The sequence below is a fragment of the Aspergillus glaucus genome, assembly GCF_001890805.1.
Source record: "Aspergillus glaucus CBS 516.65 unplaced genomic scaffold ASPGLscaffold_1, whole genome shotgun sequence".
Lineage (NCBI taxonomy): Eukaryota > Fungi > Ascomycota > Eurotiomycetes > Eurotiales > Aspergillaceae > Aspergillus > Aspergillus glaucus.
The window spans coordinates 419,634-438,540 of NW_019170453.1; the positions used below are offsets into that span (position 1 = coordinate 419,634).

The window sequence follows — 18,907 nt, forward strand, 5'->3', positions numbered from 1 at the left end:
AATGCCCAATTCAATCCATGCTGAGCCACGTACATACAAGTTAATAACCAACAATTTCTCACTAGCGTTACGGAGTATTGGATATCAAAACAGCCGCGCTACGCCTGGATTTGCACGCTCCACGGCTTAACCTTATGTCGGTTTTCTTTCGCGGGTACTGAGGGCTCGGTTATAATACTGGATACCGACCGTATGATCGGTATTCTACTTCGATCAAATGGAGGTCCACAGCGCCCGGGTAACAATGGTACACACACTATGGACTACTGTAGCTACAGGTCAAATACATGCAATCTCTCCAAAATAGTATTCTTGTGTGTTGGTCAGGCATGCATCCGGGAGGCATGAACAATAGGAATAAATACCCTGCATGGGCATGGCTGACAGAAGAATAACCGGCAGTCGGGAATCATTAACGAGGGGGGTCGGGAAATATCGCTCGTTGCTGCACATAATCACAAATGGCAGTGTCTTAAACGTCCTATATTAACGAGAAAACTTCAAGACAACACCCGACTTCTCGCGGGGACAATCTCCGTCTCTCAATGTGAGCTGCATCGGAATGGACCGCGGTGACCACTGTGCATATGTAGACATGCCCGCTGTTTCGCTTCTCAACCAACAGCTACTTGTACAAGGAGGAATGCTTTCGTGCTGAAAAACTGTCAACATTTTCCCTCATGTGACCGAAGCAATGTTTCAAAGTCCTCCAGCACATCAGTCAGTGATTCAATTGCCTCGATAGGCCAATCAACGTCTGCTGGTTTGGCATTTGAATCATGCAGGTCAAGTCGGGGCTGAAACCAATCACGATCATGTATCTTACAATATGTACTTTTTACCAAAACGTTACTTGATGGATAATAAAGTTGAGCTATAATGAGGGGCTTCACAAACATGCGTCTGGACGCTTCGGATACCCTCGAGTCAGTGATCATGAGACTTTTCACATTGATAGCCTGTCAAAAAATACTGTCCGGTAGAAGAGTTGACTTGATACAAACACAAAAAGCTTCTTGCAGTGTGATATCCGAATCATGCGTACGAGTATGTGTATCCTTTGGTTGGACTTCCGTAATCTTTGTCCGTACCGGCGAGTACTTGATAGATCCTAACCATATATTTGTATCATGGTATTATGTCTGAGTTTCATCAATTGTAAAACTAGTATAAAGCTTCAATGAGTTAACGACCTCGCAGAATCCTTCTATCAGGCGGAGTTCCGGCTCTGTCGCATTTGGTTGACCTACCACAAACAAAAAGGTTTATGCAAAGACTCCACAATATCGTCTTCGTGGAGGCTAGGGTTCCTCTGGCGTGAAAAATGTATCGCTTGTTCAACATGTCAGTGGTTTTTGTCCGTGCTAGCACGTGGACAAATGTCAGGGCTCCCATGAACGGGAAGTTGAGAAATAGGCTTACCAGGGTCCTGAGGAAGTTTCACAGCATGAGGTTAGATATGGCAATAACCGTCACCACCTTAAGATGTGATATCTGATTATTGCACAGCCCCAACTTTCGTACACGAAAGTAAAACTGCCCAGGAAGGCTATATTTGCCGGTAGGTCAAACCGGAAGAAGCGAGTGTCAGATTAAATTTGGGCCATAATATAGCGGTTCAGATGATGGAATGGAGTAGTGGCAGTCTTGCATGTTTTTCTAGTTGCTCTTAAATTGAAGCTGGTTGGCCAAGGATTGAATGATGATGCAAATTCGGAGCGCAACCATCCCTTTCAACAACCATCTTGGTTCCCGGATGGTCATCAGGAGTACTATTTAGCTCTTGGTCCAAAATGGCGCTGTATTGAGGAAGTTGACAGTATGTCAACCGGCATGGCTTTGGTCATGTTGCCCTCCCTGAGTACGTGGACCAGTGTTTAGACTATAGAGACCTGGATCACTATGTTGTTTCATTCAGATGCCATTCCTTTTGAGTGCTCATGGCTTTAGAAGATTGATGACAGCAGAAAAGCCTTAACACGGTAGAAATGTGTTAGCAGATGTAAGTACCCAGTGCCATTCACTATTTTACGCCATTTTATTATTATCGCACAATTCATCATGTAGGTACAAAGAGGGTTTGGTTGAGCTGTATTTCTTCTTGTCTCAATCGCGCATCATCCTCCGAGAAATGGATGCTAAGTTGAGTATCTAGGGCCTTTCTATACGATATTTCAAGAGACTTTAAGGATATGATTGTAGGAACAGCAAGTTGAGATAAGTAGTCTATCTGGCAAAAGAGTATCTTCTTTTCAAACCATGCTGGTATGTGACTGCTAAGGCGAATTCAGTCCAACTGACATCTTCTTCGACCGAAAGCCCACCAACGGAATCCGAGTCCTCATCAACAGACTACTACAAACCACACTAACACTGCTCAGCGCCATAGCCAAACTAGACCAGACCGGATCCAACCGCACATGACTCCCATTGCTGACAATAGGATAGAAAACGCCAGCAGCAACCGGTACAGCAACGCAGTTATACACCAACGCCCACCCGAAGTTAAACTTGATATGTCGGAACACAGCCCGGCTGAGATCAACCAGCGTCAACAGAGACCCAAGGCCGGAAGTAACCAGAACAAATTCAGCAGAGGAAATGGCAATATCGGAACCGGACCCGATAGCGATGCCCACGTCAGCTACCGTCAGCGCGGGGGAGTCGTTAATTCCATCACCTGCCATGGCGATGAGGGCGCGTTTGGAGGTTGTTCCTGTTCCGTGGAGGGTCTTTTGGAGGTATTGGATCTTGTCGGCTTTTTGCTCGGGTAGGACGCCGGCGATGATGTTCTCGGGTGGGATTCCGACGGTCTTGCCCACTGCGTGTGCTGTTGTTGGGTTGTCGCCGGAGATCATCCATGCTACGATTTTTCGATCTCGTAGGGCTTGGAGGATGTCGCTGGCTTCTGGTCGGATGCGATCGGCGACGGCTAGCACCAAGGCGAGTTCCCATGGCGCTGTACTCATGGTTGTTGGATTAGGACGGGTTTTCGCTGCAACGAGGACGACGGATTTCGCCTCGCACTTCCAGGAGTCCAGTGCCGCAGCATTGGTGGAGGAAATGGCTACGTCGTGATCATGCATCAAGGCCTCATTTCCCACAATCATGTCGAGATGTGACTCCGTACTGGCAGTGGCTAGAAACGAACCCTTCATCCCCTTTCCTGGTATTTCGTTCACAGCAGAAGCCCAAAGGGCAAGCGGGCTCATCGACGCAGCAAAAGAGACCATCGCTCGTGCAATGGGATGGCTACTGTTCTGCTCGAGCTCCAACAACGCCCCCCAAACATTGTCAATTTCTCCTTCATAGGGCGTCTGGTGATCAGTAACCGCTAGTTCCCCACCTTCAGTAATCGTCCCTGTCTTGTCAAAGACAATGCAGTCGAGATGACTCGCTTCTTGAAAAGCTTCACCACCGCCCTTGACCAAGATGCCATATTTAGCCGCGAGACCACCGCCAACAAACAGAGTGGTCGGGGCAGCGAGGCCGATACCACAGGGACAGGCCACCACAAAGACAGAGATTGCGAACTGTAGCGACCAAAACGGCCAGCCGCCAACGTTATTGTCCATCCAATCCTCGGGCAGCCTGCCAGATACACCGAGACTCAACCAGATGATCCAATCCAAGATGGCGATTAGGGTTATCATAGGTACAAAAAATCCAGTGATCGCATCTGCAACACGCTCGATGGGGGCTCTCCGGGTCTGTCCTTGGCGAACAGCGTCGATAATCTGGTCGAGAATCGAGTCCCCAGGCCGCCGGGTGAGTTTCATGGTGATAGGGTTCGCCTGGTTGGTCGTTCCCGAGAAAATGTCGTCGTCAGTTTTTTCTTTTTGGAAACGGGTTTCGACTCTCCAGTCAGGCTAGACTCGTCGAATCGAGACTCGCTCTCTACCATGATCCCATCATAAGGCGGAGAGGCCCCATTCGCGACCCGTACCACATCCCCAATCTCGAGCTGGTCAATCGGGACGGTAGCGTTACCGTTCCTTGCGTCGTGGTCGACAAAAACAGCTTCCGTGGGCCTCAGCTTGCTAAACAAGCTCGCCGCGTCACCAGCCTTGGCTTTACTGTACGCCTCGAGCAGGCGGCCAATCATCAGGAACATGGTCAAGAAGACGACGGCATCAAAAAACGACTTGTTCTGAGTCGAATGACCATCGTCGGCAGGTCGAGAGGCATTGATAGCCAGAAACGCAATCGAGAAATACGCGATCGAGGCTCCCAGAGACATGAGCATATCCATGCTTCCGAAACGGTAGAAACGGCGGAGGATTGGCGTCTGACTACCAGGTCGCCATAGCGCCTTGAGCTCCGTGAGCATGCGGCGGTGGAAGATATCCGTAGCAAAGAAGTAAACCGGCGTGGAGGTGAACAGCAGAGCCCACTCGCTTCGGGTAGCCTGGCCAAACCACATGGGCTCCTCGAGATAATTTCGGCCGGGATTGTCCTTGGAGACCAGAGACATGTACACGATGCCGATTATAAATGTCGGGATGGCAGATAGAGCGGCCAAGATTAGCCGACTCGCGATCTGCCACTGCTGTCGGCGATGCATCGCGTGTGAACGCTCTTCCAGTGTTGGTGGATGGTAAATGGACACTGTGAAAGCTTTGTCGACGTCGGCAATGGTTTGAAGGATATGCCGGATGGTGAAATGGGGAGCTTCCGGGATGTAGCTCACCGTGAGCTTAGAACTTGTCTCAGTTGGAGGGTCAGTCACCTCGACTCGATTTGAGTAGGTGGCCAGGGCCTCCAGGACCCTCTTCGGACAGTGTGCGCAGTGCATACCGTCTATCTGAATGGTAACCGATTGCCTGGGGCTTTCGCCGTCATAGTCCGAGGGAGCCATGTTATCGATGTCACTGAGCGTCGCAGAATAACCCAGACTCTGGATGATATTGACAATCTGTTCCAGATGGCCCTTTCCTTGGAACTCCACCGTCGCACTGTTGGATACAATGTTTACATGAACCTTAATGATCCAGTCATAATGGTTCAAAGCATCCGTCACATTGCCAACACAGGAGCTGCAAGACATGCCACCGATGGCGTACGATGCCCGCCACATATCCGCTGGAGCAACAGGAGGCTTGCTCGGTTTGGGGGGCTGGATCTCTTCCCTGTCAACCAGTTCCGCATTATATCCAGCGTCTCTGACAGTCTTGAGAGCTTCATCCACGCGAGCCCCATCCAGCAGGATAGCAGAAGCACTACTGGTTAACAGGTTGACATCTGCAGATCGGACCCAAGGCTTTTCCTGTATTGCACCGGTGATCTTGCTCACGCACGAGCTGCACGACATGCCGTTGATAGCCAGCGTGATTCAAGTCAGGGAACCAGTACGGTGATCAGTGTTGATGGATGTGAGGTCGACGTCACTAGAGTTAGCAGATATAGTGGTCTCTGAGATGTGTTTTTTGGACAGAGCCTCCACTTCAGTAGAGCTCGAGACGCCAGACGGTGGTGTTTCCTGTCGCAAAGCACATTCATCGCACTTTTGGATATGTAGCTTCTGTAAATCCGTTTTCGGAGGGTTTGATCGTGGAGCATCGTCAAGTTTCTCGTTCGAAGGCAGCACGCTGTCAATCTCAAAGGCGGCATCTGCGAGAGAACGGATAATCCGGGATGAACTGAGCGTATCGGGGTGGACGATCTTGATCTCGTGTAGCACAATCGAGGTTGATATGGAGAGCGGAGGCGGGTCAAGAGCGGAAAGGGTTTCTTCGATATTAACGACGCAGGACGGGCAATGCAGGTTGTTCACCAGGATCATCGTCTGCCTCGATCCAGGCGGGTGTTTCTGTGCATTTGGTGCCATGCTGTACCGGGATAGCTTTCAAGTGGAAGTCAGGTCAAGAAGACGAAGGTAGGTAGGCAAGTATATGAGATGAGACCAACAGAGAGGAACGTATGGAAAAGGAGGGTTTTATAGTTCTCTCAGTCAACCAAGGACTCTCTTCTAGCTTTTACGAGAAGCCTCCCTGGCATAAATAACGCTTCTTTTCTTCTTTCCCTTTCCTCTTTGCGCCATTCTATCACTTGCCACTTGACACATACCCGGGAACGGAATGCGATATTTGTGCGTTTTGTATCCCTGGGGGTATAGATTATGCAACATGCAACGGAGATTAGATTTTCTATTTCAGGTTAGTTTCCGCTGTGAATCCATGGATGTCACCCAGTCTAACCCTATGGAGAAATTATCGATATCAAAGCCCGAATCGGCGTTGCGCGGTTTTTGCCTCTTTTCTTCCCCGTTCTTCCTGTTGCTGCTTCTTTAGTCAGTGTGTGTTTATTATAAATCAGTAGAAAATAAGAGTTCGAAAACACACAGAAGCCGAATTTGCCAATCTTTACCAACATGTATCGAGCGTGTCGTTTGATTCGCCCCCAACTGGGTGCTCCTCCACGTCCTACCACTCTTCACTCACAGTTCTTCTCTTCCTCATCTCAAATCCAAGCTTGTTCCTCGCATAAGCATAAAGAGTCTTCCACGGCCCAAGATGTAAGCTGCCACGGCCAGAAAAGTGCAGCAACGTCACTTTGGCAACCCCAGTTTTGGGCCCATCGGTCCACGTGGAAACGGGCCGGTGTCAACACCTTACGCTGTCTGGTTGGTTGTACAGCTGGTAACTTTTCCGCTATGTGGCTGCTTCAGACAACGTATCCAGAGCTCGAGATGGGGGCCATCATGGTTACATCTAGTATTGCTCCCCTCGCTTCACTTGTATATGTGAATTAATGACTGATAATTGTTCAGTGGCATCCGGGATCACCACCTCGATCATCCTCGAAACGATCCTCCTCCGGTTAGGGGCCGATCGGCTCTCTTGGCCGACTGCCGCTCGTACTGCGATGGGGATGAGTATGGTGTCGATGCTGGCGATGGAGGTAGCAGAGAACGTGGTTGACTACCATCTCACTGGTGGTGTGGCGGACTTTGGAAATATGCAGTTTTGGCTGGCAGCTGCGGTGTCGATGGGAGCTGGGTATTTGGCTCCCTTGCCGTATAATTATCTGCGGTTGCGGAAGTATGGGAAGGCTTGCCACTGAGTTCTCGGGGCATCAATGTTCTTATAGAAGACCATCGGTTTACCGAAGTATATACGAATGGACCAGACAAGTGGTTTCTGGAACTGTCATAGGAGAGCTAGTGGATTTGAGATTCCATTAGCCAATAGGTTAATTCAACGTTGGGATCGGGGATGTTTGGTATGTGCCAAATGAATATACTGCTCCCCGCATTGGATTATCCGTGGATCTTCACATCGCGTCCATCAGAATTTCTGGGCTTTGATCCGAGAGGCCGAATCTCTGGTGGACACCTACCGTTGTGGTTCTGTTGCATAATAGCCTCGGTCGTAAAGGCACATCTGAACCTCGGTTGCGGAGACATAAATGAAGCTCGCCGAATGCTAGCATAGAGCAGCCATCTTTCATTTTCGCATATCCTTTTGCAGTGTGCGGCTCAGCCAAAAATATGGAAAATCAGAAAAAACCTTCATCGTCCACGGACGGATTCTTTCAAATCCTACCCGACGTGCCCCCTGCGTATACACGCGCCGATACTCAGCAGCAAGATTCCCATGCTGGATCAGACGACACGGTCTTTGCGAGAATCTTAGGGCTGTATCTTCCAAGGGAATCTGCTGAAGTGGGCACCTCTATTCACAAACTTGGTCGCCGCGCTCTCCATCCATCAACGCTACGTCTGGCCACCGATGCCGAGGTAAACCAGCCCGTTCTCCGGCCACTCACCACGTTCGGTGAAGAGAATCGTACCGATCCTCTGTGGACAGGCGAGGGCTGGAGAACACTCAAAGCGATCGGGCAAGAAGAGGGGTTGGTCACTGTGGCGTATGAAAAGGACAACAGTTCATGGAATCGGCGGGTTCATCAGTTCGCGCTCAATCATGTCTGGAGTAGTAGTGCGGCCATGACTGGCTGTCCTGCGTCGATGACAGATGGGGCAGCGAAGTTGCTGGCGGGGCATTTGGATGATCCAGACGGTGACCAACCCGAGCGCAGCGGGGTGCTCCGCGAGGCTTACCGGCGGCTGGTATCGCGAGACCCTAACGAGGCCTGGACTACTGGGCAGTGGATGACCGAGCGAACCGGCGGGAGCGATGTACGAGAGACAGAAACAGTTGCGCGACGGTTGACTGCGGAGGAAGTGTCCCAAGACGTGGAGACTGGACGAGACCTTGACACTCACGGTATGCCGTTGGGACCATGGCGTATCGATGGTTTCAAATGGTTCAGCAGTGCAACAGACTCGGACATGACTCTAATGCTAGCCCAAACGGACGAGGGGCTTAGTCTGTTCTATACTCCTACACGACGACGCTCCAGTAAGCAGAAAGACGCTGGAGAGCTAAATGGGATTCGAATTCAGCGCCTTAAGGATAAACTCGGTACCAAGTCTCTGCCCACAGCTGAGCTGGAACTGAAGGGCGTCCGGGGCTGGCTAATAGGCCAAAAAGGAAAAGGTGTGAAAGAAATTGCCACAGTTCTTAATATCACTCGACTGTATACCGCAGGCGGATCTGCTGCAGGTTGGGGTCGCGGTCTCGCAGTCTGCCGGGCGTATACTCGGGTCCGCAAAGTGCGAGGAGCCCTCCTTCAAGAAAATAGGCAGCACGTTCGATGGATGGCAAGCGAAACCATGAAGTATTGGGCGGCAATGCATCTCACATTTTTTGGTATTGCATTGCAAGGCACCGTGGAGCAGGACTGGGAATCGATGGTTCGCAACACAAAGGCCACCAACCTAATCCCACGGGATAGCACGAAGGCGGCAACCCTTCTTCGACTTGTCACCCCAGTTATGAAATCTGTGGTCAGTGTCAATGCAGTACACGGACTACGTTCCTGTATGGAGTGCCTTGGTGGGGTTGGCTATTGTGAAAACAACGAAGATGGCGGCTTGCTGAACATTGCGAAGATATTCCGTGATACCGCTGTCAATCCCATCTGGGAAGGAACGGTCAGTGTGATGGCGGAGGATATGGTTCGGGTCGTCACTGATAAACGTCTTGGAGGGGGAAAGGTAGTGGACACAGTTTTTGCGGATTGGGTGAAGGACATCCTCGCTACCTGCCAGTTCAAGTTCGGGGAGGAGTGCGTTGTTGTGCAGCAGAGGCTTGATGCTTTGCGGGCAATAACAAGTAGACTCGGCAAGGAGGAACTCCTGTGGCGTGGAAGGGAACTTCTTGAGCATGTGGCCGTTATTGTGTGCTCCTGTCTGCTCATGTATGATGCATCTTCTGATGGCGATGGCATTGCGATAGAGGTTGCCTCCAGGTGGACGCGTTCCAAAGCTCTTCAGGGTACCCGAATCTCTGCCAAAGGCACAGATTGGCATCGTGAATCTGCCATTGACAAGAGAATATTTCTAGGAGAGGCCACGCTTCTGTCTAAGATCTGAGAAGCGGTGGCTGCTAGCCTCGTTAGCAATTATTACCTCCAACTTCAGGACTAATTGTCTCTCATTCCCATAGATAGAGGATAGTAACTGGCGGTAAAGCGTAATTAAGAGAATGATGGATGATGGGAGGAAGGAATAAAGTGCATCATGTGACTGGTGTGGTCGGGTGCCTCCTTTCTTTCAACATTAACCCTCCCTCAACCTCAACCTATCCCATCCTCCAGGCCCTTCGAGTTCTCGCCCAATATGGCTGTTGATAAGGACGGTATCTGTGTATGTACATAGTTCCTTCTCTCAAAGGCCTCCTACCCTTCGATTCTGACACTCATACAGGCACCTTGGTTCTAGCCCCAATCTTCATCGAATGAAGACTGCTACAACCTTGAATATCCTAAGCCGCATCAAGTTGATCTGAATCTGTTACTTCAACATATGCTGCTTCAGAGTTGCTTTCTTGTGCCCTAGACCATTGATCCCAAACAACGTCTCTTTCCGCCGTGTTGCTCTTCGGCGATGGATCTATCTGAAATATATTGAGTGCCATTGATATTTTTTTTCCCCGACAACTGAGAGAGCCATGGATATACCTTATCGTTGTCTGATTGGCACCGATAAAATTGTTTCTGTGTTCCCCGTCCTCGAGCGTCCTTTATACGCGCTATGTTGTGTTTACAACTTGTCGGGGCGCTGTTGCGAAGACTTCCGTGCTCCGAAAAGCCGTCTGTTGGGCCCCAATCTAATGCGTCTGAGCAAGCAGAGGTTGAGAAACCGAAGTTAGTTTTTATCATGGGAGCCATTGGCTTCGGTCTCAACATAATAAGTATTCTGTTCTTGTATGGTAAATTCTCCCTGTGACTCCTGTGATTCAGTTCGACCTGGCTGACCACGGCGCAGATCATGATCATGGCCATGATTACAGTCACGATCACCACGGTGTGGAACATGAAGTTGCCCCTCCTGAGAACTCTGATTCGGTAGGATTGATCGATGAAAAGGTTGGTGTTTTTCTGTCTAGTTCCCCATTGCTTCGATGTCAGTAAAGAGGCTGACACCCGCCAGCACCTTCACCATAAACACCATGCGTCCACCACTAGCTCCCACGGTCCTAAGCGTGACCTAGCCATGATGGGTGTCTTGATACATGTACTTGGAGATACTGGAAATAACCTGGGGGTTATGGCCGCAGCATTGGTGATCTGGCTGGCTCACTACGGTGGAAGGTTTTATGCAGATCCAGCGGCGAGCATGGGAATCACATTGATGATTCTGGCCTCTTCTATTCCCTTAAGTAAGCATTATGCTTTCCCACGTCCACTAGTGCGAATCACTAATTACATTGTAGTCAAACAAGCTGGTCTCATTCTGTTGCAGAGTGCTCCAAGTGGAGTAGACCATGATGATGTGAAGCATGACCTAGAAAAGGTAAGCATCATCCTTCCTCATATGTTCCGTTTTTGTCTAAATTCAATACCTCTTCTGGCTATAGGTACCTGGGGTTATTGCCGTTCATGAACTCTATATCTGGCGGTTAAATCAAGCCAAGTCATTAGCATCCGTCCATGTCACATTGTCCGACGATGATATGTCCACATTCACCACAGTGGCTAAAACCATAAACGAGTGCTTCCATGCATACGGAATCCACACAGTCACCCTTCAACCCGAGGTTCCGACGAATTTGAAAAGTCTGTCCACCGTGGCCAGTGAATCTGCAATAGGTGAAACAAGCAGGCAGAGCCTCGCGAAGACCGCAAAACAATGCTAGGTTGTTTGTGGGAGCTTATGTCAAAACCTAATTTGTTGTAACTAAAAGAAGAGAAGTTATTTATATGAAGGTCATACATCCCATTATAATCAATCGATGTGTGAGGTAGTTACCCTAAGATATAGTCGTGGACTATGTGCGTGTGGATTGGAGATCCGGCTGTGCGCAAATGGAACTTCTTTGTAAAAATACAATTACGTCCGATACGCTACAAAATCCGAAATTGCGGACAAAAGATACAGCATCAACAAGTCGCCCATCGCTCACTTTGATATTCGTATACAGCTCCTGACCTGCTTAAAACAACCTCCAAAGTAGGGCTGCTGTCATGAATCCCTCGCAACATTTACAGAACTCCAGACGGAGCATCATGAAAGTGAACCGGCAGAGTAACGTCAGCTCTCGGAGGCATCGGGCCATTCTCTCATGTGCTACGTGCAGAAAGCGCAAGATTAAACGCGATCGTATCACGCCCTGTAGTCAGTGCGTGAGGTCCAAGATTGCCGAAACATGCCATTATCCTAAGGAATCCACGGCGTCGTCGTCCCCAGTTCCCGCAGCGCCGCGTGTGCCAGTGCAAGTACAACCGTCCGGGCAGTACATCGCTACACCACCTACGCCTACTGCGGAAGGAAGCTGCGAGGCACACGACCTTGCCCATTTAGAGAGCCATGACCAAATGTCCAATGGGATTTCGAGCTCTTCCAACTTCCCCAATACCTCGTTGTCATGGCCCTCATCAATCGATCCCATCCAATCACTCTCTCCTCTGTCTTTCCGTGGGAAAGATCAGAAGACCAGGTTCTTTGGGCGAAGTCACTGGGCAATGACGCTTAGCATGATAATATGCTATCTTCGTCTGCATGGATTCACTGGGTAGCTGACTCCAAATTCGGAAGTTCCCTGATCTAAACGCACACTTGCGCGACTATCACCGAGAGAAGCAAAACCCCACCAAATCACCGTTCGCAGGGTACCTTTCGCTAAAGCGGCTAAAGCACGATATGAGATTACATGAGAATCAGCAGACTCAGGTTGATCATGGTCCCCGGGGCGCGGATCTGGAGAGCTTGATATCCCCTCGTGCCCTTGCTGACTACCTTGTCGATCTCTATTTCTCTACCTTCGAGAACACACTTCGTATACTGCACTTTCCTTCATTTATGACCGAGTATAACGCATTTTGGATCTCCCGTGGAGAACGCTCTGGGTGCAAGTCTTGCAATGATGTCTTTGCTGCAAAGCTGCTGGCCTTGATGACCTGTACAAATTGCTTTGCTGATAGTGAAGCACTCGCGTCAACAGAGACTGGTTCAGATTCGTTACAAAGAAATGCCCAAATTTGGATTAGAGCAGTTATATTATGGGTAACATCTGCAACGAACTATGCCCAGCTCAATCTGGGCATGATCCAGGTCAAATGTTTACTGCTCATCGCGCGACAAGCTATTTCCTGGGAAGGCGATCTGACTGGGATGAGCTCTGGATTTCTCATGCGAGAAACTGTTATGATGGGTCTCCATAGAGATCCTGTCAACTTCCCCAATATAGCGCCATTTTGGGCAGAGATACGGAGAAGACTCTGGTTGACTATTGCTGAACTGGAGCTACATATTGCGCTTTATAGTGGTGTGCCAGTTGCAATATCCTGGGATGAGTTTGACTGTAATCCACCATCTAATGTGGAAGATGAGGATCTGTTGGTGGAGTCAACCAACCTACCGCCGTCCAAACCGATCAGTGTCCGTACCAGAACTTCTTTTCAAATCACGCTTGCTCAAACATTACAAGCAAGGCTCCGGATCGCCAAATCGACCAACAGTGTCAGATTCAGTGTGAGTTACGACGAGGTCCAACAACTGAGCGGAACGCTCACAACTGCACTTGCAGAAGCTCCAGCTGAATTACAAGCCAATGCTTCTGCAGATGAACATTCTGGCAGCCCCAACCAGGGCCTTATCTTCCGACGTTCACTATACCTCTTCCTCGTATATCGGTGTCTTCTTGCACTCCACAGGCCATTTTTCCTCAGTCTAGCGGAGAACCACAATGAGCAATATGTAGTCTCACGGCGCTTGTGTGTGCAAGCCAGCTTAGCTGTGTTATCTAATTGAAATTAGCGTTCAACGTCCTTCCGCAGCTCGGGGGTGGTGCTGATAACGAGGATACTATGACTTTAGATGATGCTTGCCCGCGCGCGGCTCGTCGCTGTCGGGATTTGCTACTTGCGGATGAGACGAATTTCGCAACTTCCGGCTCTGGGGCTGGTGGAGATGGAGATAATATGGGGTTACATGTTCCTGTGAGTTATTTTTATATGTTAATCAAGATATACAAGACACTAACACATTTGTTTCTCTTCGAGAACGGACGGGCTCAACGAATGAATACCCAACCATCACAACAAGCAGAGTCACTTGAGCAGAGCTCAATCCCAGCATTCGTGGAAGGTGCTGCAGGGGATTCTTTCGTAAGTCACCAAAACTGTACTCGGGCCATTTACACTGAACCACCCATGCTAACCACGCCCTATAATAGGAGCAACTGCTCTCTGACTGGGATATGTCGCTCGATCCGATGTCTCTATATCTGATTGATTCTTGGCCGATACCGCCGGATTCTTTCGATGAAGGGCTGACTGAGGCGGTCTTCCATGATAAACTAGTTGTGTATAATATTTAATAGAGCCACTCTTGTTATCTCAGTAACGTTGACTTTCTCATTGTAAGCAGTCCTAGATGGCAAATCCAGCACTATCAATCAATTACACACTAAACTACATACGGTAACTATTTATCTCCGACGATTTTACAAATAAGACGCGAAAACAACGCAATCTGGATTCTATGCCATACAGTCAGACGATAGAATATATATAGCAAGTAGCCATCCTAGCATTAAATAGCAAACCAGCCTTATCAGAAATCACATCATACTTTCGGAAATACTACACCATGTCCAACCACGAGTCCTTATACAAGTTCAACGTCCAAATGGGCTGCAGCGGGTGCGCCAATGCAATTCGTGATGCTCTCAAGAACCTCGAGGGTATGTTTTTCCCTCCCGTCCAGCACCACCGTTAATGTTTGGTTACTCACCATTATTCAAATTCAGTCATTCAACCATTACATCCATCACGAACATAACCAAACCATGCATCATAAATTGCTAATCTAACAGACAAGTGGGATATCAGTACAATGAGATCGATCAACTATGACCACCTCCTGCTCTTGACTTCGTTCAACTCATCACTTTTCATTTCGCGATCAAATTAAATTTAGCCAGTCACCTTGAAAATGGACTCGGCCAGGCGACGGACGTTGCCGGAAGTGATACCGGCAACGGAGATACGGCCGTCCTTGGTGGCGTAGACGGAGTGCTAACAGCCATTAGCTTGATTTCATATTTACTCGGGATGTGGTTAACGTACCTCCTTGGCGAGAGCATCCATCTGCTCGGGCTTGAGACCGGTGAACGCGAACATACCAATCTAATCAATCAGTTAGCGATGAACCAAAAAACAATTCAAACTGTGTACTCACCTGGCTAGTGATGTGCGACCAGTCGTGCTTGCTGCCGAGGTCCTCCAGGTTCTTCTTGAGAAGAGCACGCATCTCAATGATACGGTCAGCCATGCCCTTGACCTCACCCAGCCACTGCTGGTTCAAGGCAGAGTCGTTCATGATGGTCGAGGCAACACGGGCTCCGTGGACAGGGGGGTTCGAGTAGAAGGGACGGATGAGGATTTTGATCTGGGAGTCCACGCGCTTCTTCTCCTCGGCAGACTCGCAGACGAGGGAGAAAGCACCAACACGCTCACCGTAGAGACCCATGTTCTTGGCGAAACTCTGGCACAGAGCAATGTTGTGGCCCTCCTTCACAAAGTGACGAGGAGCGAAGGCATCCTGGTCAGCGTTTCCGCTGGCAAAACCCTGGTAGGCCATGTCGAAGAAGGCAAAGTGGCCCTTCTGCTTCATGACGTCGCTAATTTGGCGCCATTGGTCCTGAGTCGGGTCAACACCGGTAGGGTTGTGAGCGCAGGCGTGGAGCAGGATAATGCTGTTCTCGGGAGCGGCCTTGATGTCGGCAATCAGGCCCTCGAAGTCAAGACCGATAGTGTCCTTGTTGTAGTAGCGGTACTTCTCCACCTCGATGCCGGAGTCCTTGAAGACAGCGTTGTGGTTGGCCCAGCTGGGGGTGGGGAGGTAGATCTTCTTCGCGTGAGGGTAGAAGCGCTGCAAGAAAGCACCACCGATTCTCAGGGCACCAGTGCCGGAGATGGACTGGGTGATAACGAGACGGTCGTCCTTCAGGACGGCAGAGTCGGCACCGTAGGCGAGCTCCGCAGCAGCCTTGGTGAAGGAAGGAACACCAGTGATGCCGGCGTACTCCTTGTCGAAACGAGAGGCAACAACTTTGTCCTCAGCAGCGCGAACGGAGGGCAGAACGTAGGGTTTGCCTTGGTCGTCACCTGTTCAGAAAGAAAAAGATCAGCGTCCATCCAATGACTCACAGCTAGAGATCAATCAACGCGGAGAAAAACTCCGAAAGAGAAGACTGAAAGGAGCTCAAAAAAGAAGAGAGAAAAGCATACGGTAAGCACCAACACCCAGGTTAATTTTCTCCTTGAACGAGTCGGCCTTGAAGGCTTCGGTGATACCCAGGATAGCGTCCTACCACCCCTTCTGTTAGCAATTGCACCCCGAGCCAACAACCTCAATCACCATTGAATCAAGCATACCGGAGGACCCTGAGGAACGTTGGACCAAGCAGAGGCGAATCTGGCACCAACGAGGGTGGTGCGCATGTTGGCCTGGCGCGAGCCAGCGATGCGGGCAGCTCGGAGGGTGGACAGCATTGCGACGGCTAGCTAAGGCAAAGGTCACTAGAATGGGTCCTCTGGGGGTAAAAATAAAGAGAATGGGACGAGTGTAGACCCAAACGAAGAGAGATGAGGAGGTGGTTGTAAGAGAGGAAGAGGGGAGAAAAGAAGAGTTCGAGCTGTGCGGGTAAATAAGAAGCGATCCGCTGTCGGAGATGCAGCGATGTTGTTGTGTGGATTCTGGACTTTGTTTAGGCTCATGTGATGGAGAGCAGTTCCGACGGGATTTTCTTAATTTTTCGTAAAATTTTCCTACAATTGCTATTTTATATAATTCAAATTACCCGATTCTACGCATTGTCCATGTCATACTCACTGACACACATAAACAATCGTAAAACCCCAGATATTCAGTTATCAATCTCCAAATCATGTGACTCGCCTATCATGTGATGCCGCTTTCGGTGAACTGATCCAGACAAGATCCACTATGTTTTCTCCTCACGCGTTGGAGAACCTCACTCTTGCCTATTCGGGATAGTATAATCGACAGGGTGCGCCGGGGGAAATAAGGTACAGTAGTGTAAATCTCCACACGCCAAGTGGTTAATCTTCGCTTAGCCGTTGTCAGTCCGGAGTATCTTTTAACGCCCCGGAAAATTCATCATCCATTACCTATGCAATAGCCTCTACCTCTGGTATATAGACAAGAAATACTAGTAAGAAAGAAGATATCAACCCAATCGCACACCTGCTTGTCGGTTCTTCCGTGCAGTCGCCCCCATCGCATTGTTCATACCCGTATGCTGACTGCTGTCCAATGTACTCATTGCCTCGCGCTGCTTCTCTTCGTCAATCTTCTTCAACCGCTTCTCTGTCTTCATCTTGCCACTGCCCTTGCCGTGGAATTGGTGACTCAGGTGCTTGAAGGCTTCCTTCTGATTCATGAGACGACCATATTCGTCCACGTACTTGAGCTGTACGTCCGGCTTGTATTCGCGGTTGAACACATCGGCCATGTGGCGTGCGTCATGCTGGTCACGCTGCTTGTTCTCCCAGCGGGCATGTTCTTCCCGCTCGCGAGCAGACATGCGGTCGAGCTTGCCTGAGGTACGATCGCGCTCTCTTTGCTGGCGAGCACGCTTTTCAGCTTCGGTTTCGAGGTGTTGCTTTTCATGCAAGAAGCGCTGGCGCTCCCGGAAGAGTGCATTGTTCGAAGCACTGTCGGTCTGTTTCACGAGACCACGTTGCTTAAGCATAGACAATGTAGCTCCCAATCCTTGGTCTAATGTAGTTTCCTCTTCCAAACCAGTGCCACTGATCTCCTGCTGTGTCTGGGCCTCGTCCTGCTTGAAGCGCTCCTTGAGTTCCTCCTCGTCCTCGATGCCACTGTAAGTCAGGCCCATGTCTACATCGCCTTCTGGCTCGACATGAGGCTCTTCCGCGGGTGATGATGGCGCTTCTTCTGGTGCAGGTGTAGCAGTCTTATGGCTTTCGCGACGATCAGGAAGCGTAGGTCGCTGTAGGTTGGAGACAAATTCAGAAGTCTCGTCGATGACAAGACCGGGTTCCTCTTCGTTCTCTGCGTTTTCCACTTCCATCGGTGTCTGTGATTCTTCTTCCCGGAGCTGTCGCGCAAGGTCTTCTGGCTTGACCCTCTGACGCTTCTTGAAAGCAGCACGTCTCTGCCGTGTAAGGGATGCTTGTAGATCGTCATCATCAGCGAACGAAACATCTTCGCTTATCCGCTTTCGCGGAGCAGGGGCTGGCGCCGGTGTTCCATTGTTGTTGTTGTTGTTGTTGTTGTTGTTGTTGTTGTTGTTGTCAACTTCCATCGATGTCCCATCCGGGGCGTTGCCCGACTCGGCGGCCGGGAAGATATCCTCGTCATCTAACACAGCGCGCTGCTTGGTAGTCTTCGTCTTCTTCTTTTTTGGCTTCTTGATCTTGACCTCGCTGATGTCCATGTAATCCGATACAGGAGCCTGGGGCTCCAGATCTAGATCAAGGCTGATGGCATTCGTCTTCAACTTCTCGGAGACTTCCTGTCGCTGGGCATCGCGTTCTTCGGCAGTCGAACCGGCGGCATCAAGGGTGAAACGTTTCCGCTTCTTACCCTCAATCTCCTCATCGTATTGTGCTAGAATTCCGGCGTTTTCCGCGGTCGGATCGTAAACAGGTTTGCGCTTCTTCAACTCCAATTTCTCAGCCGTCTTTTCACTGTCCCTCAAAGCGAGATCCTCCAATTCATCTCCCTCGTCTTCCTGGTCGACCGCGGCATCCTTAAGGGTAAGAATATGCTCCTCCTCACCACCGAATTCACCAGCTTCATGTCCGACCTTCAGACCAGCCAGATCCGCCGAAGTGTATTCCGTCGCCGCAGCCCGCTCTCGTTCCTCGAGTTCTTCCTCGAGTTTACGTGCCCGCTCCTTCTCAATCTTCTTCTGCCGCTTCTTCGCCTGCTGCAACCATGTCTTTGTGTCCTCTGCACCGCCCGTTTCACCTAGCGTCGAACCCTCGAGCTTGGCATTTTTCTGTGCCTGCTCGCGCGCCCTTCTGATCGCTGCGTTCCTTTCCTCCCGTTTCTGCTTCGCCTCGGCTTCGTCTTGGAGTTTTTTCCAGTTCTCGCCGGCTTGCGCTTGACGGGATTCTAATGTGCTTGCTGGGTCTTCTTCGTCTGAAGATACGTCCGAATCGGAATCATCGTGCTCTTTGAAACTGGGACCGGCGGTGGCGTCGGCACCGGGGACGGGGAGGGGTTTGAGGCCGAGCGCGGCTCGGATTTTGTTGTTCTGTTCAACGGAGAGCGCGTCCGACATTTTGAAGAGCCGGAAATGAGACTGGTCAAGCGCTCAGAAGAAATGGAGGTTGGATGGGCAAG

General features: G+C 50.0%; 8 protein-coding genes across 8 annotated transcripts; 4 read left to right on the plus strand and 4 right to left on the minus strand.

The window, feature by feature from the left end:
* Positions 1–559: 559 nt before the first annotated feature.
* Positions 560–1,062, minus strand: ASPGLDRAFT_200059 (uncharacterized protein). Its single transcript, XM_022543052.1, has one exon. The coding sequence runs from the start codon at positions 936–938 to the stop codon at positions 666–668; it is 273 nt and encodes a 90-aa protein (XP_022405771.1). The 5' UTR covers positions 939–1,062; the 3' UTR covers positions 560–665.
* Positions 1,063–2,059: 997 nt separating this feature from the next.
* On the minus strand, positions 2,060–5,827 carry ASPGLDRAFT_21267 (uncharacterized protein; the record flags this gene model as incomplete). Its single annotated transcript, XM_022543080.1, has 4 exons — positions 2,060–2,162; positions 2,302–3,869; positions 3,902–5,300; positions 5,505–5,827. 4 exons carry the CDS (start codon positions 5,825–5,827, stop codon positions 2,060–2,062), a joined length of 3,393 nt encoding a protein of 1,130 aa, XP_022405772.1.
* Positions 5,828–6,694: 867 nt separating this feature from the next.
* ASPGLDRAFT_41050 (DUF4396 domain-containing protein) lies at positions 6,695–7,185 on the plus strand. The gene is made up of 2 exons (XM_022545322.1): positions 6,695–6,713; positions 6,770–7,185. The coding sequence occupies exons 1-2, from the start codon at positions 6,701–6,703 to the stop codon at positions 7,060–7,062; spliced, it is 306 nt and encodes a 101-aa protein (XP_022405773.1). The 5' UTR covers positions 6,695–6,700; the 3' UTR covers positions 7,063–7,185.
* Positions 7,186–7,880: 695 nt separating this feature from the next.
* Positions 7,881–9,485, plus strand: ASPGLDRAFT_41051 (uncharacterized protein). The gene has a single exon (XM_022545323.1). The coding sequence runs from the start codon at positions 7,946–7,948 to the stop codon at positions 9,434–9,436; it is 1,491 nt and encodes a 496-aa protein (XP_022405774.1). The 5' UTR covers positions 7,881–7,945; the 3' UTR covers positions 9,437–9,485.
* A 537-nt stretch (positions 9,486–10,022) lies between these two features.
* On the plus strand, positions 10,023–11,372 carry ASPGLDRAFT_41052 (uncharacterized protein). The gene is made up of 5 exons (XM_022545324.1): positions 10,023–10,274; positions 10,331–10,431; positions 10,496–10,724; positions 10,779–10,858; positions 10,923–11,372. Exons 1-5 carry the CDS (start codon positions 10,223–10,225, stop codon positions 11,199–11,201), a joined length of 741 nt encoding a protein of 246 aa, XP_022405775.1. The 5' UTR covers positions 10,023–10,222; the 3' UTR covers positions 11,202–11,372.
* An 833-nt stretch (positions 11,373–12,205) lies between these two features.
* Positions 12,206–13,883, plus strand: ASPGLDRAFT_21271 (fungal specific transcription factor domain-containing protein; the record flags this gene model as incomplete). The annotated part of the gene is made up of 4 exons (XM_022543081.1): positions 12,206–13,280; positions 13,322–13,503; positions 13,540–13,671; positions 13,740–13,883. 4 exons carry the CDS (start codon positions 12,206–12,208, stop codon positions 13,881–13,883), a joined length of 1,533 nt encoding a protein of 510 aa, XP_022405776.1.
* Positions 13,884–14,021: 138 nt separating this feature from the next.
* ASPGLDRAFT_41054 (putative aspartate aminotransferase) lies at positions 14,022–16,263 on the minus strand. The gene is made up of 5 exons (XM_022545325.1): positions 15,946–16,263; positions 15,799–15,877; positions 14,747–15,675; positions 14,635–14,694; positions 14,022–14,583 (listed from the first exon to the last, which is right to left on the minus strand). Exons 1-5 carry the CDS (start codon positions 16,060–16,062, stop codon positions 14,482–14,484), a joined length of 1,287 nt encoding a protein of 428 aa, XP_022405777.1. The 5' UTR covers positions 16,063–16,263; the 3' UTR covers positions 14,022–14,481.
* A 383-nt stretch (positions 16,264–16,646) lies between these two features.
* On the minus strand, positions 16,647–18,898 carry ASPGLDRAFT_41055 (U4/U6-U5 snRNP complex subunit SNU66). Its single transcript, XM_022545326.1, has one exon. It carries the CDS (start codon positions 18,843–18,845, stop codon positions 16,761–16,763), a length of 2,085 nt encoding a protein of 694 aa, XP_022405778.1. The 5' UTR covers positions 18,846–18,898; the 3' UTR covers positions 16,647–16,760.
* Positions 18,899–18,907: the final 9 nt, after the last annotated feature.

Bases quoted from the DNA above. Each gene is read 5' to 3' on its own strand.
- ASPGLDRAFT_200059 (XM_022543052.1), bottom strand. From the start codon at position 938: ATGATCACTGACTCGAGGGTATCCGAAGCGTCCAGACGCATGTTTGTG.
- ASPGLDRAFT_41054 (XM_022545325.1), bottom strand. From the start codon at position 16,062: ATGCTGTCCACCCTCCGAGCTGCCCGCATCGCTGGCTCGCGCCAGGCC. The intron at 14,695-14,746 runs GTGAGTACACAG...CTGATTGATTAG, and splicing joins GGTCGCACATCACTAGCCAG to ATTGGTATGTTCGCGTTCAC. The intron at 14,584-14,634 runs GTACGTTAACCA...AATGGCTGTTAG, and splicing joins TGGATGCTCTCGCCAAGGAG to CACTCCGTCTACGCCACCAA.
- ASPGLDRAFT_41055 (XM_022545326.1), bottom strand. From the start codon at position 18,845: ATGTCGGACGCGCTCTCCGTTGAACAGAACAACAAAATCCGAGCCGCG.
- ASPGLDRAFT_41052 (XM_022545324.1), top strand. From the start codon at position 10,223: ATGGGAGCCATTGGCTTCGGTCTCAACATAATAAGTATTCTGTTCTTG. The intron at 10,275-10,330 runs GTAAATTCTCCC...ACCACGGCGCAG, and splicing joins AAGTATTCTGTTCTTGTATG to ATCATGATCATGGCCATGAT. The intron at 10,859-10,922 runs GTAAGCATCATC...TTCTGGCTATAG, and splicing joins TGAAGCATGACCTAGAAAAG to GTACCTGGGGTTATTGCCGT.
- ASPGLDRAFT_41051 (XM_022545323.1), top strand. From the start codon at position 7,946: ATGACTGGCTGTCCTGCGTCGATGACAGATGGGGCAGCGAAGTTGCTG.